Below are 17,648 nucleotides of genomic sequence, written 5' to 3' on the forward strand. Positions count from 1 at the left end.
GAATTTCAAACTTTGCTGACCATCCTATAGATACGTAATTAGGCTAGTATAGTAGTGAGGCAATCGGGGTGCTGTGCTGGTGAGTTTTGTTGGTGCAGGTAGTGTACACCAGGGGCAGGTATGCACTCAAGGGCAAACCTATTGTTCTCCTTTGATTGACAGGTCATTAACATAATGTTCTGCTAAAATCCTTCCTTTCCACCACAGACCCACCAATTTCCAGATACGGGAGGGGTGGTGAGAGAAGGGGATGGGTAGTTTACCAGAATGGGAGGGGTTAATTAATTACTCAGTTTAATGAAGTAGTCAATCAAAATGATTAGAGGGAGAGGGGCTATTCCAATAAGTCAGACCTGAAAGTCTATTTGTATCAGCAGGGGGGGGGTTGAGGTGGGGGGTTTGAGGTTTCCTGAGGGGATGGGGGGGGGGGGGAGGGGTGGAGGAACAATAGGTTAAGGACCTGCCAATCAAAAGGAAGGATCTTAGCAGAACAACAGTTTAATGATCTGTCAGTCAAACATTTGCACCTGATGTAGACAACACGCACTAACAAAATGCACCAGCTCCCCTGTTGCCCCAATACTTAGTACAATAGTGCCTATGTATTTTCAACTTACCATAAGTGTACTGCATGAATCAAAATCGATTTTCCTCTTCTTTCTTGTTAAAATCTTTTCCCTGCAACACAAAACACAAAATCTGTAAATGGGAGCACTTACATTACACTCAACTTCAAGTAAGAACTGGACTGATTAGTAAAACAATTGATCACAGTTAAGACCAACAATGTATACTAGTAGGGAATGGTGATATCCGACAGTGCTATCGGTATATCGATGGGTTCTATCTTCGATGGCCGTGTTGACCATCGATTGTGTGTATTCCTTTTTCGACGTATGATAAGTGGGAGGGGTGTCTGTACCCCTCGAACCCCTCCCTCCCCTTTGGATACACTCTTGTCATTGAACTTGAATCAATGGAAACATTTCACTCGGTGCGATAAATCAAGTTTCTTCACACACTAGGTCGACGGCCTGTCTGCGTACACATACGCTATTGTCTAGGCAAACGGCTGCTTGAAGTATACGGTCCGATTACATTAATGTGACGACCGACTGTGTTCGATGTTATTGTGCAATAACCACTCACAAACAGCAGGTGGCAGCACTAGCAATGGAGAGAGTATAAAGTGTGTCCATGGAATGTGGAAAACAGTGCAGCTGTTGTCCTTAATGCACAGACAGCGCGATTTATCTGATGTCCAAAAGTGTATGATCATCGGCTTTCGGGCCAAGGGTGGAAGGATTTCCGAAACGGCTGATTTTATAAACGTTCGCATTCTGCTGTGGTCAATGTATACTGTGAATGGCAACAGGACAATGTCGAAAACCTGCGCCGAGAAAACTGTGGTACACCAAGGACTGCGGATGACAGGGGTGAACAATGGCTACAGAGAAGTGTAGAGGCGAATAGATGTACAACTGTTCAGTAACTGACAGCCTAGATAAACAAAGAGGCTGCCAGAAGTGTCTCATCAGGTGGGCATCCGCAGCAGGTGCTGACTGCTGTTCATCGGCGACGAAGGCTATTGGCGTCTACAGCGTAAAAGTTCGAAAGCAAATAATCCATTCTGTAGGACGAACCATTATGGTCTGGGGAATGATTTTGTGGCATTACTTATTCAGGAAGGCACAATGGACCAAAACGAATATGCATCTATCTTTGGGGACTATGCCCACCTCCACATGCAGTTTGTTTTTCCCTCGACACGATGGCATCTACCAGCAGGACAGTGCAACGTGTCGCACAGCTGACAGTGTACGTGCGTGTTTCGAAGAGCATGAGGATGAGTTTGCCATACTCCCCTGGCCTCCAGACTCCTCGGATTTAAACCTAATCGAGAATCTTTGAAACGACTCTGGATGTTTGCACTATGGATCCTCAGCCTGGCGCAGATGGCCATGGCACTAGTCAGCATGGCTTGACATTCCTGTGAATATGTTGCAGTACCTCATCGAATCTCTTCCTGTACATCTCGCAGTCGTCTGTTCTACGAAAGGTGGTTATTCAGACTATTGACAGGTGGTCACATTAGTATGCCCAGCTGCAGTCTGATGCGGACATTATTGTACTTTGAGAGACTTTCAGCGTGGCTACGATGGAACCTGAGGTAATCGAAGGCACCATGACAGCTGTGGACTACATGAAAATTATTGCGGGCCACATGCATCCCTTCGTGCTTGATATCTTTCTTGACGGAGACAGCATCTTTCAGCGGCCCGTGTTACAAAAGAATCATGTTACAGTGGTTTGAGAAGCATGTTAATGAACTCACATTGGCCGCCAAATTAGCTTGATCTCAACTCTACAGAGGGTACCTGGCACGGATAGCTCTACAGCTCCATGCCCATAAACTGCCGGCACGTAATTTACGGGAACTGTGTGACCTCTGCATAGCCATCTGGTGCGACATAGTGTTGAAATCTATCTAGAATCCATGCCATGCAGAACCCCCGCTCTATACCGAATTTATGGTGGACTACTGAGCAGATGACCACAATGTTTTCGCTTATCAGCGTATTCATCGAAGTGGTTCAAAACGAGGATGGAATGTTTGTTAAAACCTCAATGTGTTCTCCGTGGGGGACGGGGGCGGAGGAGATTTAGAACACAATGAGTTACTAGAAGAAAAAAAAAAAGTGTTCATCTGATGTCGACGTACACGTCAGGTGGCGGGATGCAGGAGAGTCAGCAAACCTCAGCACGAGGTGCAGAACGGACGCGAAGCCTTCGGGATCGCCGTGCGATTCTCAGAAAGAATAACAGAAAACAGTAGTTACATAGGCCAGAATAAATCCTGTTTTGAAAGTTGCCTGCAGCATAGTCTAAAACTGTAATCCACGGGAAGGGACCCTGGGACGTATGCCATTCGCGGTCAGTGCTGTTACCGACTGAGCTGTCCAGGCACGAATCACTACCGGCTACCGCAGCTAGACTTCTACCAGATTCATTTTTTTCGGTTTCGTTTTCTGTAAGAGTGTTAGCAAGGTATACTTGAGACCTTCTGTAAAGTTCGGAAAGCAAGAGAGACGTACTGGCACAAGTGAAGCTGTCACATGGTTCAAATGGCTCTGAGCACTATGGGACTTAACATCTGAGGTCACCAGTCCCCTAGAACTTAGAACTACTTAAACCTAACTAACCTAAGGACATCACACACATCCATGCCCGAGGCAGAATTCGAACCTGCGACCGCAGCGGTCTCGCGTTTCCAGGCTGAAGCGCCTAGAACCGCTCGGTCACAGCGGCCGGCTGAAGCTGTCAGGTCTGGTTGTTGTAGAAAGACAAGATAGCTCAGTCAACAAGAATAGAGACCGCAAATTGCAAGGCGTTGGGAGCTAGCGTCTCCGTGCAGCATTCAGATTTAATCTGACAGAATGTTTCAAATGCAGAGTCCGTCAAAACCCAACGGCCATCAGTAACTTGTCAACATATACGTATGTATTTAACAAATCGCTGTGCTGTGCACGCCGTGCCATTTTCAATTACTATTAGCTATTTAATTTTCTGTTCGCTCAGAGTATAGAGGAGTGGAAATTGTTTCCGAACGCGCTTTAAATTTATTTAATTGGCGAGTTTCCTATGCGAGATACACGATGGAAACAATGTCTACACCTTCTGTAAATTTACGCAGGTAGTTTTCACTTGCCTGCCTTACCGATCCTAGCAGCACGTCTCTAAATATTTCAGTGTTATTCGTCAGATGAACTTGATAACGACCAGCAAGCAGTGTAGCAGAATTATAGACTTAGTCGTACTATGATCCTGATTGACGTTTTGTAAAGTTTGAAAAATTTTCTAAAGATTTTTCTAACAAATCATCGGCCTGGCGTTCTTCCATGCTGTTGCTACAAAGAACATTTGCAAGCTGTTCACTGTCTAGATACACTGGTGTGCCAAACTTACGGACAAATTTAACTTTCGCGTGATGTATTAATTACAAGTAACATAGCTCGATGAAGCTTTGGATAATACAAAGAAAGTACTGTTACAGTATTAGTACGGAAGCTAACTGAAAGAAATACGCAATGAGACAAACGGAAATGGCACTTTTATTCATGGACAATAATTCCAATGGTTCATTACGGTCTCCTGGATGGGGTTGGAGCACTTGCACGGAGTGACACTCGCACGGAGCCTGGGACTTGCCGGGGCGGGGTAACCGGCTTGTCACAGGTACAGGAACACTTAAGAAGTCCAGTTCAGCACAGCTGTTCGTGCGAGGTGGCTGGCGCTCACACCGTAGCAGTGAGCAATAGTGTTTAGATTCAGGGTGGCTCATTAACGCATTTCGTAGCAAATTTATTTTTAAAACTCTTGTATTAATTAGAATTGACCATGAAATCTATTTTAATTTTCAATGCGGTAGGGTCTGCAACTGAGATGAATTTGTGGAAAGATTTCGTGATGCCTTCAGCTGCCATTCTCTTTATTTCATGTACGATTGTACTATTTCTGCCTTAGGCCATTTTCAAATATTTTATGGATTTCTTTTTTTTTACGAACATAACATGGAGTCATAGGAGCAGCGATATACATGGCATAATTTACCTCTAAAAACCGTCCATAAAGTACTTCATAATGGCTTAAGGCCGAAAATGTACAATCGCACATGAAATAAAGAAAATAGCGGCTGAAGGCATCAAGAAGTCTTTCAAAAAATCTCTTTTAATGTTTTGATGATGCAAAGAATAGGGGTCAGTCAAGTAAGAAACATAGTATTTCTTACGACTGTTGCAGCCTTACGATGACTGCGTTTTAGGACGAAATTTAAATTGACATTTATATTTCGTTACCATTTATTTAAACGTTAAACATAAAAACACAGAATATCGATGAATATTTTTTTCACTAAAGAGTCAATATCCGAGAACACTTTTAGAGTAATGCTAATTCGAAGACAGGCTTTGAAGTTTGAGTCTGCCAGTCAGCTTCTGTGGGTGACTTTCGTTCTTTTCATTGCGTGAAAAGCCAGTATGTACATGTAAGTCTAAACATCGACATAATCGTAGCTGCAGACTTGTAAAGTCGTGAAAATTTAAATTGAAGAAACAGAAGTCTACGAGGCTATTTTTGCTGTAAAAGTAATCACGAAAACATCCCGTAGTAGGTGTATAAGTTCTAACTGTAGCCGAATTTGCACATTGTCAACTTTACCGGAAAATCAATGTAACTGCGTAACCCCTTGGAAGCTGAAAAGTAGTATGATAACTTGATCTAACTACAGATGCATCCATTGAATGTTCCTCCTGAAAACAAAAATGTGGAAAACGTTGGAAAAATTATCGAGACGTTTATTTTTCTGCTCCAGAATTATAAATACTTTCTTCGGTCATATCGTTTAAAAGCGTGTTTTTTCCGTTGTGTTCAAAATTTTGAAGCACATTAATAGAACACTAAGTGTATCAAGGCACCATCGCATACAATAAACATATAGATAAGGCATCCTGCACTCACACGTGGATGTTGATGTATCTGATCGCTTTGAAGTTCCTAACCCGACTGTCATGCTACTTTTCATCTTTTTAAAAACAGCTGCTGTCCATCTTGAGGGAATACACCATCCTATTACGTCATTTTTTTTTTTTTGCTACTCTTTCATATCTTTAATGTGCTTTCTCGTAGATCCCAAAACGATTCGGCTGTATTCGTATTAAAATTATGTCTAAGAAATGGCCGGCCGCGGTGGTCTAGCGGTTCTAGGCGCTCAGTCCGGAGCCGCGGGACTGCTACGGTCGCAGGTTCGAATCCTGCCTCCTGCATGGATGTGTGTGATGTCCTTAGGTTAGTTAGGTTTAAGTAGTTCTAAGTTCTAGGGGACTGATGACCATAGATGTTAAGTCCCATAGTGCTCAGAGCCATTTGAACCTTTTTTTTTTTTTGTCTAAGAAATGTTTAAAATACGAAGTGCGTAAGGGGCTGACGCAAACTCAAACTGTGAAGGACAAGCTGCGAGAAGCGAAGTCAGCCACTCGTTGGAAATCAGTTACTTTGTCTACTGACTGTGTAAATATAAATTTAGGGAATATGCTGAAGCCCTGTTCAGTACAATCAACAAGCTTATAGGAAATAAGCACTGGCTTACAATCAGAAATGCCTACCACTGCACCTCCTCAAGAAGACTGTTAAAGCTTTTTTATTCAGAAAATTCAAGAGAAAGTCTACCCTGGTGGTGATATTACAAGAAGCCTCTTATAAGTAGGAAGGGAAAACGTAATGGTGCCGGCGAGTTTTATTGGGTATGTGCCTTGTAGTAACATTCATTTTTTGATAAGATGGAGTGGATTTCAATATTTTAAGTTTCTTTTCCTAAGCTCAGTACCACCTTTTTTGTTATAAATATTAAACAGTGTGAACGATATTTTTGCAGGAAGTGGTGTTGATGTGTATGGACTTCAAAACCTAGGTATTGCTATATCTTTTTTAAATTTTTTTAGAGTTTCCGGTAAAGTTGACGTGTGCAAACTCGGCTACAGTTACAACTTATACACCTACTACGGGATGTTTTCGTGATTACTTTTAGAGCAAAAATAGCCTTATAGACTTCTGTTTCGTCAATTTAAATTTTCACGACTTTACACGATTTTAAAATTACGTTGCTATTGGCAAAGGAGAAGAAAATTTAAAATTGGATGGAGTTTCCCTTAAGTACTGCACCGTATACACTGTATGTTCCTGTCTAACCTTACGTCGATCCTAATTACGGCCATTCTTCTGAAGACAGCACATTGTTTGCACTTCTTTTGAACTAGCAGATGGCCGCAGTGCGCTACGTAACGCCTGACCGTCTCATTTCACCGCTTGCGCTTGAGCGCGCTTGCTTCTCCCATAGCCGCAGCAACAGGCCTGCTGCAGTGTACCACTTGTGTTACTGGAAATTAGTTTTAACACATGCTGATAGATTGGAAAACTGCGCCCAGTCACTTTTTTACGCTAATTTAATTTGTCTTTACTCGTTTCATTGTGCTTTATTCATCTTCTAACGGAGGGAGGAAGTACGGATTTAATTGCAAATCATTTGCCTGCACTTTCGATGCAAAGATTTTGTATTCGTTGTCTGCCCACACAGATTTTGATTCTAAGAACCTCTAAAGGTGGGCGCCACAAACATTCCGTAGAAAAGGCGTGCCCTTTGAGATAGTTTTCTCAGTCTTCATTACGGAATATTTTACAACTTTAAAGAGACATTTAGCCGATTTTGTGTCGTTTCCAGAGAACAGCACTCGAACATAATCTCTTTCTGTCTCCCATGAAATGTATTTACATTATTGCCAATGATTACATTAAACTATTTTTCAATATTTACAAATTTTTCAATGATTCTGGCGTTTTCTTCGTCGTTGTAACTTCTGGGCGCAGGCGACGCAAGTCAGAAATGAGTTCCCCCCAGTGTGGAGTTTGCCTTTGCAATCGTCTCATCAGGCTTCATTGCTGATTTTTTTTCATCTTTTCCCATCAAAATTTAAAATTAGTCTATCAAACCGGTGGCTGTGGTATTCTGCATCTTCTCGATGATTTTTCACAAATGAGGAAGCAGTCGGATGAACTTTTGATGTTAATATATTCGATTCTATCGTTCTGAGATGTTATTAGTGCGTTGGCGCCTTCCAATGCAATTCCACATCCTTCTTGGCATATGTTCGTTATCGATCCACTCAGCCAAAAAATAGCCATAAAAGTCCTGAAGCTTTTGATTTTCAGGCGTGCTCTCCTGAATACACAGCCAACCATCATCCATCGTTTCCAAGGGAAGATGCGCTAGAGCGGAACACAGTCTTATGTGACAACGTATTTCCTCGTTTTCCTTATAGGCTGGTTGGCTCTGAGCACTATGGGACTTAACATCAGAGGTCATCAGTCCCCTAGAACTTAGAATTACTTAAACCTAACTAATCTAAGGACATCACACACATCCATGCCCGAGGCAGGGTTCGAACCTGCGACCGTAGCGGTCGCTCAGTTCCAGACTGAAGCACTTAGAACCGTTCGGCCACGGCGGCCGGCTCCTTATAGGCTGGAACGAGGCCGCGACACAGAACTTGTTTTGACGAACATTGAATAAAATAATTGCAACCAGTAGTCTCTGTTCCAGGAAACAAACTGTTAGCTGCTTAGACGTAGGCAATTCCGAAATCCATCATCAGAAATTTAGGGTTCTATTCACGTACTTTAGTTGTAATAGCTTTATAAAACGTTCATATGTTTCTCGCTTTTTATTTGGCAGCAAAGAGTCAGCAACTGGAATGGTGTTTCTTTCCACCCAAGAATGATTAACAGCTGTTCGAAGTACTTCCTCGAAATTTGGAACGTTCCATTCACAAAGAATGATTTGCAGTTTGATAAGCGCGGTTTTTACTTTTCGCTGGCAAACACCAGTATTCTGTCGTTCGGTCCCCATTTATCATCTGCAAGTAAAAAAATTCTTACCGTCATTTATCAGTAAATTATTTTCTTGGAAAAATAGTCCTCCAGAATTAATGGGATATTTTGTAGTTCCCATATATTTTTCGCCTAATGTGATGTAACGATTATTCCAGACTTTTGTATAATGGTAACGACCTTACGAAGCCGTAGCATTGATTGAAGAGCTGCCCTAATTCTTTAACGTGAACTTAAGAAACTGTAACGTCTGTTTCTTTCGTTCGCTTTTTTGAGCTGAAAAAATGTTTTCACGCTTCATTTGTAGCTTCATCTGGAATACAAACATGACTACCTTCCTCTAAACCTGTGTTGTTTTTTGTGGATAGTCTTCCCATGCGTGTATTCTTTTTGAAGTTTACACAACGTCAGAAGTCACTACTTGCGTGTTTGTATAGTCCATTATATACTGATGCCCCTGTAAATCAGTGAAGCCTTCTCTTTGGTGGTCCCGGTGAACTCCATTATCTCACCGTTACAACACGGAACACTGGTTGCCTTTCAGAGGTCAACTACTGAACTCGGTGAGAAACCCACGCACACTACGAGCTGATGCGGAGACAGGCAACTTTGTGCAGAAATGGGCTTTGGCCTTCCCCAGAATACGTCGCAGGTAGCGGTGGACGCGCCAGTATATCCTACTTCTGGAACACCCTGTCCACCACATACAGTGCCCTGGGCTCCGTGCAAATGTGAACACATTTCCTCTCCGTACAAGTGTCACTCCGTGAAAGTGTTACAAACTCCCCCTGGACATTACAAAATGTGGGACATACTGTTTCATGGGGTGTGTGATTGCCACGGACAGCAATGCATGCTCTGCAACTTACTCCCTTGCCTACCAAAAGAGTGATAAGGAGCTCGAATGGTAGGGTGTTCCATTTCTCGACCAGAGCGGTCTTCCCAACGCATTCTCCCGTGCTCGATGGGATTTAAGTTGGGGAACGGACAGGTCAATCCATTCTCCGAGTGTCAAACAGCTGCTGCACCTGCGCAGTTCATTGCGGTCGCGCCATGTCATTCATAAAAATGTACTCAGGGCCGAATGCCTCCGTGAAAAGACACATTTGGAGAAGTAGTACGGTGTCACAATAAGAGTGCTGGTGGGTGTATAGTCTTTGAAGACTTAAGAATTCAGTATGCCCATACGACACAATGTTTTCCCACACCATAACATCTGGACAACCAAAACGAACATGTCCGACAGTGTTCCTGGGTGTATTATGTGTTCCCCTACCTCTCGCAGCATGAACGTGCATCCACAGTCACTACTCAGACTTAATATGCTGTCATCCAAGAAGAGTGTATGGAATCGTAATGTTGCATGGGGGTACTGACCTATGGTCTTTTCAGCATGGTATACTCCGCGGTCAACGTTATTATGACACTACACTATTCCCCTATGTGCCTTTTTTGGGGTGTAATCCTCACTTGACTTCATTTTTATGGATGACAACGCGCGGCCATATCTGACTGCGAGATAGAGCTCATGGAACGAGAGGATATTCTGCGAATGGTCTGGCCTGGCCGTTCCTCCAACTTAAATCCCAGCGAGTACGTATGGGATGCGTTGGGGAGACGTGTTACAGCGCGTCGACATGCACAAATGACTAACCATCATTTGTCAACCGCGCTGGCGGAGGAATGGAACTCACTACCAAAAGAACTGCTAACCAACTCTGCGGCCAACAAGGGAGCTCGTTGCAGAGCATGGACTGCCGTCCGGAGTGATCGCACACTCTATTGAGAACCATGTCCCGTCGCCCATAATGTCCAGGGGACGGTCATGAATCGCGGTGACTTCAGTGTAATTATTGTCTTGGAATGAAAGTGTCATTTCTGTTCGTCTCATTGCTATTTCTTTCAGCTGCCCTCAGTACTGTACTGTAGCAGTTCTTTCTGTGTATGGTGCGAGTTTCGTCGAGCTGTGACACGTCCTTAACTTTTGCACACCCATGTATCTACCCACAAAGACGAACACATTAGTATGAGACTAAAAAATCCGAGCAGTTGAAACTTGAACGAATGATTGTTAAAGGGCAGAAAAACGTAATGACATGGTTTTGTCTGTTTTTCAGGTTGAAGCTGGAGTGCGAGAAACTGGCCAGCGAGAAGACAGAGATGCAGCGGCACTACGTTATGGTGAGTTCGGCCGCTTTGCTGCTAACTGTTGACGCGGCGCACTAAAGACCGCATGACATCGATTGTCGCTTGGTTTTAATATTATGTGGATTCGAACTGTACTCTACAGTTTAGTAGGGTAGGGTAGGGTAGGGTGAGCAGCAATCTGCAACTGTTCGCTGATGATGCTGTAATGTACAGCAAAGGTAACGTTGTAGAAGGACTGTAGGAGCACACGATGGTTTGGACAGTATTTCTATTTGATGCTATGAATGACTGCTTGCTCTAAACGTGAAAAAAATGTAAGTTCATGCAAATGAGTTGGAGAAGTAACGCTTTAGTGGTGTGCTGCTTGGCAAATATCATTTCTGTTAAATATACAGGCGTCACGCAACAAAGCGTCGTGAAATGGAATGAGCGTGTAAGATAGGTTGTAGGAAAGACGAATGGTAGACTTTGGAATATTGGGAGACTTCGGAAAATGTAGCTCAGCTGTTAAAAAAAAAATACCGGGTATAGAACAGTTGTGCGACCCATTCTTGACTACTGCTAGTGTGTTTGGGATCGCCACCAGCTACGATTAAAAGATGACATCGAAGCAATTGAGAGGCGGGATACTATATTTGTTATCGGTGAGTTCGATCAATATGGGAGTATTACAGAAATGCTTCTTGAACTCAAATGGGAGTCCCTGGAGGCAAGAGGCATTCTTTTTGCGAGACGTACTGAGCAACTCTGTAGAGCTGGTGTTTGCAATCGACTATAGAACAATTCCTCTGGCGTCAGTGTGCATCTTCCGTAAATGCCGCGAAGTCAAGATAAGAGAAATCAGAGGTCTTACCGAATCATATAGATAGGAACAAGAAAAATTCGTTTTATTTTATAGCCAAATTCAGTGCTATTTTTTGCGAAGTTCAGTGTTACTTTTTGCTAGATTCGGTGCTAATTTTTGCCAGGTTTGATGCTATCTTTTGCCAGATTTGGTGTTACTGTATGTCACATTCGGTGTTACTATTTTGGCATATTCGGTGATTTTTTGCGAAGCTGGCTGTTATTTTTAGCAGTTCTGCTATTTTTTGCCAATTTCCATATTATTTTTTCTCTTTTCGCTGTTATTTCTTTCGAGTTTCGGTGTTTCTTTGCCATTTTTGGTGTTATTTTTTGTCACATTTGGCATTATATTTTCCAAATTTGGCGCTATTCTTTCCGCCGCACGGGGTAACCGCGCGGTCTAGGGCGTCCTTTCCTGTCACGGTCCACGCGGCTCCCTCCGTCGGAGGTTAGAGTCCTCCCTCGGGCATGTGTGTGAGTGTTGTCCTTAGCGTAAGTTAGATTAAGTAGTGTGTAAGCTTAGGGACCGATGACCTCAGCAGTTTGGTGCCGCAAGATCTTATCACCAATGTCTAATTGCTACTCTTTGCAAAATTCGGAGTTGTTTTCGCTCAGATTGGATTTTACTTTTCTTGCCAGGTGTGGTGTTACTTTCTGCCAAATTCGGTGCTTTTTTATCAATTTGGTAAAAATCGCTAGTGTCGTGTTTTTTTGCTTAAAACTGCTAGTTACGCGTATTTTTTCACGTTATCGTTTTCGCCAAGTTTTCCTGTCCCTACAATACATAGTCGTTTTTCATTCGCTCCACTTTTAACTAGAATGGGAAAGGAAATGACTAGCAGTACTATCAAGTACCCTCCGCCATGCCCGGTATGCTGGCTTGCAGAGTATCTACGTAAATATAGATACGCTATAGTGCGATATTAGTTCATGTATTGATGCTGGTCTACAGGGAACTACCAATGTTAGGTAGCAGGTAATAATCATCGATTTTCGTATTATTGTATGCCATATTTGTATGCCAATCTCTAAATGCTAATGTTTTCGCCATTTTTTGGTACGTAATTTCCTTCTAGACATACTGTTGTAATTCACTATTTTCTCGTGATTCACCACCATTAATATATTGCTACAACATAGCACTGTAGACCACGAAAAGTAGCTGCGAGTGTATTGGTGACAGGTAACACATAATTATTGTACTTTCGAAATTAGTTTCTAGTCCTATGGTGACAAATGTCAACATCATATTCATTATTTGACCATTCAGGAATCGTCACTTTATGTGGCCTATAACCTACAGCCACGGGACAGCTTATGCCCAAACTGTCACGCAACATATTTTATGATGTAATATGTACACCCCAATAGTCGGTACAGTAGAGGCTCGCCTGTGGAACCGACGGCCGCGGACGACGATCCCGACCGCCCACACACAGCCGAGTGGATCGGCGGACCAGTCCGCCTATGTGTAGAGGTCCTTAGACCGTGCACAAGTCGAACTGACGTACACCACAGCCTAGTCATTACAGCACTGAACCGAACACTGTCGTGAGACAAAAAACACTCTTAGAGGTCGCCCACTTTCAACACCACCAGCTTATGACCACAAACTATTGGGTTAGTACAAAGCCCGTGGTCATTTCCCATAAGTTTGATAAAAACAACAGATTTATTTGTTTATTTGCTCTTTTGTTTCAGTCCGTTATCTATATAACAGGACAGACCGAATGTTGCACACGAATTGGCATGAATAAAGCATACAGTATTTTCAAACTTCCTGTCAGATTAAAACTGTGTGCCCGGCCGAGACTCGAACTTGGGACGAGTCTCGGTCGGGCACACAGTTTTAATCTGCCAGGAAGTTTCATATCAGCGCACACTCCGCTGCAGTGTGAAAATCTCATACTGGATACAGTATTGTAATATGATGTCAAATGTGCTACTAATAACTAAGCATTATGCTACTTGATTGGGGGAAAACATACTTACAATAAATACATTAAAACAAAAAATGAATAATAACTAAAAAAAGTCTGAATACTACCATTTGGACATTTGGCGCAGAGAGATCTGTTGATCTGGAATCCAGAAGGCACATGCTACTGGCCTGTTACACTATGCGGCATTGGTAGGTCACAAATTTTGTAATTTATAATTCTCTATACTACTACAAGCCTTTACTACACTACACTGCTATACTAGGTATTATAACCACGCTGGATCTTTCATTTGTTAGGATCGTTAGCTACTGGCCCGCTGATGTTCAACACAGGATTCACAGGCCTTGTGCTGCTGTGCTACCCACGATGTAGAGATTGGGAGATGGTTCTCAGAGCCTGAGGAAGTCCTTCCTGGCCTTCACTGAGGCTCTTCTCCTCACTGCTTCCAGAAGCTTGTTGTAGGTGGATGTTCTGCCATGGTGCGTCTCCTTATCATTATGTAAGGCCTCTTCTTGGTTGTCTCTCACCATCTAGGCTTGCACTTCATAAGCTGATATGTTAGCTGTAAGCGAGTTCAGTTTGCGCCACGGTTCCTCATTGCTTATCATATTACAGACTGTTGTATTTCAAAATGCGTTCCTGTCCTGGTCTGTAACATTGTGTCTAACGACACTTTCTCAGACTATGTGATCCGATGTTCTGCTTGCTTCACAAGTGTCTGCGGTGCAATGTCCTGTTTTAGTAAGTACCTGGGATACCGACCATGTCCCAATAGGTAGTGTATAGCTGCCAAGGTCGGAAGGAAGATGACACTCTTGTTCTTTCTTTTATGTTACGAAGGAACTGTTAGGTTCTCCTCCCTTTTTCTGGCCTGTCCCAGATTTCTTGCCATTCTCTATCAATGCAAACTTTTTAATTCCTTATCGATACGATTCTTGCGCCCAGCATCTCCCACATATTCGTGCTTTTTGAGACAATATTGTGCACCTCTCTTTCTTACTGCTTGGTCTGGAGGTAGCAAGCCTAATATCACGGGCAACGCCTCAGTCGGTGTTGTTCTGTGCACTCCTGTTAGGCGCAGGCGTACACTGTGCCGTCCTTACCTTTCTGGTTCTGTGAGCCCAAACGTTTGACCTGCAGACCCCTATAGCAAGTAAGATTGCTTTGTGGTACCTTCGTACCGCACTTAGTGGCGGCTGAAAGTGTATTAGGCCAATTGTTCCTGTTTTATTTATGATTATAGTGCCTCTCTGGCAGATGATTTCTACATGTGCTTGGAAGGTTTGCTTTTCGTCGATGTTAATTTCAAGGTTTCAGTGTACCTACATGCTTCTCTTCTTTTCACAGGTTGGTCATTTATTCTGATTGTGGATTTCTCGTGCTTGATAACGTTCCTTTTAGTAACATGTAGACTGTTTTTTGCGTTGCTATCGTTAGTTTGTTTTCTGTGCACCATTTGTTTAGCCTTCCAAGAACTATCTCCTGTTTCCTCTAAATTAGTCCTTTTGTTAGCAGATCTGTAATTAGCAGATCGTCTGCGTCGGCGATGCAGCCACTAATGTTTGTTATATACTGGAACTGGTTCGGTAATGACCTTATGCCAACATCCCAGAACTCTGGACTATAAACAGAGCTCTGTGGGCAGCCTTTGGTATGTCTTTCACAATTTTCTGTGCAGAACATTCGAGTTGCACCTTCCTGTTTGTGCAGTAATCTCGTAGACTGCTTTAGAAACACCTTAGACACCTCATCTGTTACAATCTTTTGAACAATGCATACCACCACAAATTATCAAAAGCAAGAGCAATGTCAGTCGTAATGCCTATAACATACTTGTCCTCTGAGGTTTCCACTATATTCACTGCGTGATTTATCGCATCGTCGGTAGATTTCCCATTCCTGAAACTGTACTCCATGGGGCTTATGCCTAATAACTACCTGTGGTCCCTCAGGTAGCGGCACAGGAGCTTTCCCTATACTTCGGCTCAGCATTTATCAACCAAATAAGTTTTAAGATTTCAGTTCTCTTGCGTGTTTGTCCTCCCCTTATTTTAGCATAATGTTATTCGGGATTTTACAGATTCTGGCCACCCTACCCCGCGAAAGACATTCATTTAACAACACTGTTAGTCTATATAAGGCACAGTATGGTCCAGTAGCTGATGCAACACTTCTGCTAGTATGCTGTCAGGTCTTGGTGCTTTCTTCTTATTTAACTTCATTATGGCCAAATGGCAAATGGAATCACAACACTGTTATTCACGCGCTGCTCTAGTAATTCAGAGTGTAGATTCTGATGGAACTCTGTGTCTTTCATCATTTTATCGTCCGACAACAAAGTTCTGAGTAGGTGCTGCACTGATGTCTCCCAGTCAGTCGTCATCATGCCGTCGGATCTTCTCATGATTGATAATACAGTGGGCGATCGAACCTAATTTGTTGCAATTTTGTACGGAAAACCCCAAACATCTGTTACCACTTGGTCCGTAATGTACGCTTTCCATTTTTCTGCTCTTGTCTGTTCTTTATATTGTTGTTTGGCTCTTCGATAGAGAATCAACCTTGTTTGTCGTTGTATTTACCCTAAAGATCTTTGGTAATATCTCCTTGCCTGCCCTGCTTACGTCTTAAGGACAGTAGAACAGGACTAAAGGGAATTTTAACCCTTTTTACTTCCTAACAAATGTTAGGATCGCTTTGTCTTGCGCCATCTGCAGTTTTCGCACCACTTCGTCCCCATTGGCGACAACATCAAATCCGCTTCGTTGCAGTAGTTGTCTCTTGAATTCTCCCTTTAAAAGTTCTTAATTCGCTCTGCGTAGATTCTATTGTCGCTCAGGCTGGATGTTAGTGCCTAAGTTATTACCTGCGTTTATAATTGTGAAGTGAATGAAATAATGGTCACTTGACGTAAAAGTTCTCCGGGTATGGTATTGCGTCACCAGTAGACCCAGAAGAAGGCCGTTGCAACAGTGACCGAAACGATGTTTTTCCTCCAGCAGTAGTTTGATAAAATATGACGCGGTACCATACCCAGAAAACTTTTACGTTGACTGACTCTGGCCGCAGAAGCCTACGCAGTTATGTTATGGACACTTGTTGTAACCAGTTGGCAATGTGGTCACTGACTTTCGAGCTAGCAAGGTTGATATCTATATTTGCTGCCACACTCGTGCGATTTGGAAAGTAGGTGGTTTGAGTGGCCTATTCGTGACGTGAAGGTCAAGTTCTCGTATAGTGTCCTGAAGTCAGGATCCTCTTTCGTCGGTTACTCTGCTATGCCGCAACAGATACACATAACAGAGACTTAAGTTATTAATAAAATATTCTTCTTCACTGTTTACAATAGCCTCCCACCGCTGGCGTAACTTTTCAATTCCGCGAGTGCAAAAGGCACGTTGTTTTGAGGCGAAGAACTCGTAGAGCCGTGTTCGGAGCGCATTTTCATCTGGAAAGGGAGATCCTTGTAGGTTTTTCGATAGAGAGCGGAAAAGGTGAAAATCTGAGGGAGTAAGATCAGCTGAATAAAGTGGGGGTGCGGAATGACTTCCCAACTCAACTCCTGTATAGTGTTTTTTGTCAGTCTGGCGGATTGCGGGCAGGCGTTATCGTGTAGTAGCGTCACTTCACATAGTCTTTCTGGTTGTTCTTCTTGGACTGTGTGTGCAAGGTGTCTCAGTTATTGACAATAAATGTCAGCAGTGAAAGTTACACCTCGGGGAGGTAATTCGTAGCACACCACGTCGTCATGGTTCCACCAGACACACAACATTAACTTTGGTGGATGCGCGCAGGTCTGATTTTTGTAAGTTTGGTTTAGAGCATGCGGTAGCCATACACCCGATTTTCGAAAGTTCCCCATTGCATGCAAACGTTGCACGATGATGAAGTGACCACAGTTCATCACATTTCTCGAGTACGCTAACGTGGATCATTGTGGATTAATGCGTTTAAACGATTTTCATCAAACTCCAAAGGTCTTGCTAATGTCAAAACGATCCTCCTTAAAACGAGAAAATCATCTTGTTGCCGTGCTCCGTCCAATGGCATTATCCCACACCTGGCGCAAATGTTTCCAGCTGTCTCCGCTGCTGTTACTCCTCTGTCCAACTCACGGAAGAATATGTTGGAAACGTTCCGATTTCTCCACTTGGCACTCCATTTTCTACCGTCCACAGCTCCACTCACTATCTCCAAATGACAAAACGACAATGTATAAACTCAAACAGCAACAGTGAACTACAAATAAACTATAGATAAATAAACCCACAACAA

At 43.0% G+C, this 17,648-nt stretch overlaps 1 protein-coding gene across 1 annotated transcript in view; it reads left to right on the forward strand.

Moving 5' to 3' along the window:
• LOC126281352 (protein groucho) overlaps positions 1–17,648 on the forward strand; it is a 643,208-nt gene that overhangs the window by 397,485 nt on the left and 228,075 nt on the right. Inside the window, exon 3 of the mRNA XM_049980260.1 lies at positions 10,557–10,620. Coding sequence (XP_049836217.1) covers positions 10,557–10,620 — 64 coding nt within the window. The remainder of the gene's footprint in view (positions 1–10,556; positions 10,621–17,648) is intronic.

This window comes from Schistocerca gregaria, chromosome 7 (assembly GCF_023897955.1).
Source record: "Schistocerca gregaria isolate iqSchGreg1 chromosome 7, iqSchGreg1.2, whole genome shotgun sequence".
In the NCBI taxonomy this organism is placed as follows: Eukaryota; Metazoa; Arthropoda; class Insecta; order Orthoptera; family Acrididae; genus Schistocerca; species Schistocerca gregaria.